The following is a 4398-nucleotide window of genomic DNA, read 5'->3' as shown; positions in this document are numbered from 1 at the left end:
TTTACTGCATATTTTTTAGGAAAATTCTGAAAGGAAAGTAGTACACAACTTTAATAATATACACTGGTTTTTAATTTCCTCTGCAATTACATTTAATCATCTTTAACAGCTATTGTTTTTTCAATTTGTTATTGCTGGTTAAGTGGTGAGAATATTTTTCTTTTGATGCTTTAAATTTCACCTTATTGCTTTTTCTTTGTAATTTTAATTTGCTTGCTTTATAAGAAACCTGGTGATTACTTAGTCTTAAAATCTCCAAATATTTATGGTGATATCGATTTTAGAATGAAAGGATCTAAATCATACATTTTAATTTCTTTTTTTAAGAAATACTTTGTTGTGATCTCATTTCTTGTCTTATTTTAGAAACAATTAGAATGTGCTATAATATCTATAGTAGTATATGGAGTTAGTAGTTTATATTTATTATACTTTAGATTCTTTAAAAGTAAAATAATAACAATAATAAAAGTGCTTTAAGAAATAATGGTGAGTGTATTATTTATATTTATTGGAATAACTATCAAAGAAATGTAAAATACTGCTAATGAAGATGTAATATCAAATGAAACTTTATTAAAAATTGAAATACTTGGTAGTATAATTCTAATTTTGACAATTATTTGTTTATCAATAAGTACATTATTACAGTTTATTAGATATGTATTCTTAATTTAGGATCTTATTAAAATTTATTAAAAAAATAAAAGAGAAAAGTAATTGAAGAAAGTAGAACTATAAGTTGTAATTAGTACAGATTTATAATAATAACTTAAATCATAGTTAAATTCAACTTATATTAGAGTTAGTTCATCTAGTTTTTATAAAAAAAAGAGATTATTTAAAAACAACAACTGAAAAAAAAGAAAAATTATCATGTTTATTTCAGATATATTATACAAATTTTGAATTATAAAATGTTTATATTTAGTAATTGATTATTCTATCATTTAATCTAGTATTAAACTTATCTAATTAATTTAATATTTTCATATATAAATAAACAAAATAAAATTTTTTCATTTTATAATATAATTTTAACTTAAACATTCTTTAGCCAAGAAACATTTTTATTTTTCCTCATATTTTATTTATGATTTTTAAATTGTTAGGATTATTTTATTATTTTTAATACTCTAATTTTAACAATTATGAAAGGCTTAATAACAACATTTTGTCATAATTTTTGTTTTTAAATTACTAGAAAATTAATTTTACTATTTTTATTTGATTTTAACTTCAATAAAAACAAATATTGTAGTTAATAAAATTATTATAAAAAATAAATGATGTAATTTAAAATTATAAATTTAAGGCTTATTCATGAATTTAATTCTCCTATCTCAGCATTCGCTAATGCTATTACAAAGAAAATAATTCGTTGAAAATCTAAGATAAATTTTAGATATTATTATTTGCAATTTATTTACAAATATTAAAAACCTATTAATCTTAAGATGAGCTATAATTATTTTATTTATTCCTTTTTATTAGTCTTTAATCTTTCCAATCAGTCAGTCAGTCCTTACTTTAAAAACTACCCAATGATTTATTTAATAATTTTAGCCAAAAATTAATTTGTTCATTAAATTTGAATATGGTTTTGAGGATATTTGATAATCAAGCTTTATTTAGAATTTATTAAATGTGTCAAATTAATTTAATTATTAAAAAAGAAAAGTAATCATTAAAATTTTTTTAATTTCCAAAGAAGAATTGATTTAATAAGATTTACTTTTGGTTTAGAAAAATAGATAACATGGAATCGCTGTATTTTCATAGATTTAGTATGAAGATATTCATTAAATATAATTTTAATAATTGCTATTTCTTAAGGATCATTTTTTAGCTTTAGAATAAGAGCATCTTTTGTAACAAAATATAAAAATAATTTAAATATTTATTTATATTTAAATAAAAAAACAAAAGTAATATATCTAATGTAATGTAATCTTATTTCTTCTGAAGTAAAGTTTTTAGATTAATATCTTTTCTATCATTGAAAAAAAAAATTTAATTTGATATTTTGTCATCTTTCAACGAATACGTAATTAATTTATGATATTAAAAATATAAATAATAGATAAACTAAATATTTTAAATATTAAATTGATAGGATTTAAAGTAAATTTCTATTAAATAAAATGATATAAAAAAGAACTTTTTATCAAATATATTATTTGATTAGTTTAAAATATTTCTGTATTAGTGATAGAATAATATATATATTTAGATTTTGAAAAAAGGATTATATTTGAAATCAAAATCTAATGATTAAAGTAAATTTAGTTTTTGGATTGTGATTGGTTTGGTTTACATAATTTTGGAAATAAAATAAATAAGTATTATCCATTCCTTCTATTTGCGATTACAGAAATTTCAATGAATAAATTCAAATTAATTATTGTTTGCTCTTAAACCCCACAAACTTAATATCAAATATTTAAATATCTTTTTTTTGAGTATCTTTACAGAGACCTAAACTTAAAAAGAAATAAAAGGGAAATCTAATATTTAGTTTTGTTAATTTATAAATCAAATTTTTTTTTTTAGTTTTGATTATCAACTAAAAAAATGTAATTACTAAATATCTATGTATCCAAGAAATATATACATTTTTTTATAAAATATTTTGGAGTTTGTGAATTTACCATTTTATTAAATCTTTCTCATTTTATAAAAGCATTATTATAACTAATTTTATTTCATTATTAACAAATTATAAAAATTAATACACAAAAGAAGGTAGTATTTTTAGCTTTTTTATTAAGAAGCAAATTTAAGTAATATTGATTGAAACATTTATATTTTTTTATTTTATCTTTCGCTAAACAAAAAGTAATTAATTTGTGAATAGATCATTATTTTATTTTTAGAATAAATTTTTGAGATTAATTAAAAAATATAAACAAAACTTAATAAAGAAAATAGAGAAGAGAAAAATTATAAAAGCTAACTAAAATATGTTACTTTTTATCATTTTGATTTTAAATATTACTATGATTATTGGATATTCCTGTAAAGATGATCCTAATTGCATAAGATGTTTTGAGAGTGGATGTTCAGATTGTGCAGGTAACTATTTTTTAAATTCTTCAAAGTAATGTGAAAAATGTTATGATCCTAATTGTGTTACTTGTTATGGAAAACGTTAGAGAGATTGCTGGATTTGTGGTTATGAAAAGCGATATCTTTTATTAGATGATTATTCTTGTACTGATTGTAATTTAGATGGATATTATAAAACAGTTTAAGCTTGTAAGAAATGCCTTCCTTAATGCAAAAATTGTGAAATTAATAATTATCTTTGTACTTCTTGTGAATCTGGTTATTTTTTTTAAGGATATACTTGTTTTAAGTGCATTCCTAACTGCCAAAATTGTAATAATGCAATCACTTGTTAATTATGTCAATCAGGTTATTTTTTGAAAGGATATTCTTGTATTGAATGCATTCCTAACTGCCAAAATTGTAATAATGAAACCACTTGTGAATTATGTTAATCTGGTTATCATATTCATGAATAAACCAACTAGTGTGTTATTTGTTCATAATAGTCAGGATATTACATTTCTGGAAAATATTGTAAATAATGTAATGTAGCTTGTAAAGAATGCTCAGGACCTACTGATTTAGATTGTACTATATGTAACTAATTTTATTTCCAAATCGATAAAACTACAAAACGTTGTTAAATTTGTCCTAATAACGCATATCTAAGCTCCTCTAAGTAAAATTGTTAAATATGTAATTATTAATGCTCTCTATGTGATAATATAGCTTTAAGTTATAGTATGCTTACTAAAAATTAAAGCTAAGATTCTAATTAAAATTATTGCTTAGTATGCAGCTGTTAGTAATGCGAAAGTGGACACATATTATTTAATTTAAAATAATGTACATAGAGCTGTGAATCTGTAGGTAGTAACTATATTTATGATTCTTTAACAAACACCTGTACATGTTAATAAGGGTATAATTATCTTGTTAGAAATCCTTATAAAAATAATTTCGATTGCTCAAACGGTAAAGGCTATGGATACTTCTGTGATTCTCATAACATCTGCTTCTAGTGCAGCTAAAACTGTAGTTCCTGTACCGATATTCAAACATGCATAAAATGTAATGAAGGAAGTTATTTATGGCAGAATGCTTGTTCATAAAACTGTTTTCCAGATTTAAATATTTTCCCCAATACTTAAAAAGGAATATGTGAGTGCCCTGAAGGATATAACTTAGAGTATCTTAAAAGTCCTGTTTAGGGATAAAGTATGATTTGTTAGCTTCCCTTAGCCATTTAGTGTATAAATATCTATAATTATCTAGCTTAAAGCAATGATGTAACTCTTCCAACAGATTTTAGTGATAATCTAATTGTTATTACTTATAATCGAAAAT

General features: G+C 21.1%; 1 protein-coding gene across 1 annotated transcript in view; it reads left to right on the top strand. All coding sequences in view use genetic code 6, as the record gives it.

The window, feature by feature from the left end:
• Positions 1 to 2999: 2999 nt before the first annotated feature.
• The window catches only part of TTHERM_00175920 (variant specific surface protein S2, putative), a gene marked incomplete at both ends in the record, with an annotated part of 2025 nt that continues 626 nt past the window's right edge, over positions 3000 to 4398 (top strand). The window contains 2 exons of the mRNA XM_001008754.3: positions 3000 to 3730; positions 3815 to 4269. Of these exons, the coding sequence (XP_001008754.3) occupies positions 3000 to 3730; positions 3815 to 4269 (1186 nt within the window). The remainder of the gene's footprint in view (positions 3731 to 3814; positions 4270 to 4398) is intronic.

This window comes from Tetrahymena thermophila (genome assembly GCF_000189635.1).
Source record: "Tetrahymena thermophila SB210 genomic scaffold scf_8254798, whole genome shotgun sequence".
Classification (NCBI taxonomy): Eukaryota; Ciliophora; class Oligohymenophorea; order Hymenostomatida; family Tetrahymenidae; genus Tetrahymena; species Tetrahymena thermophila.
Note: the sequence above shows the minus strand (reverse complement) of the source record. Positions and strands in the feature narration are given on the sequence as shown.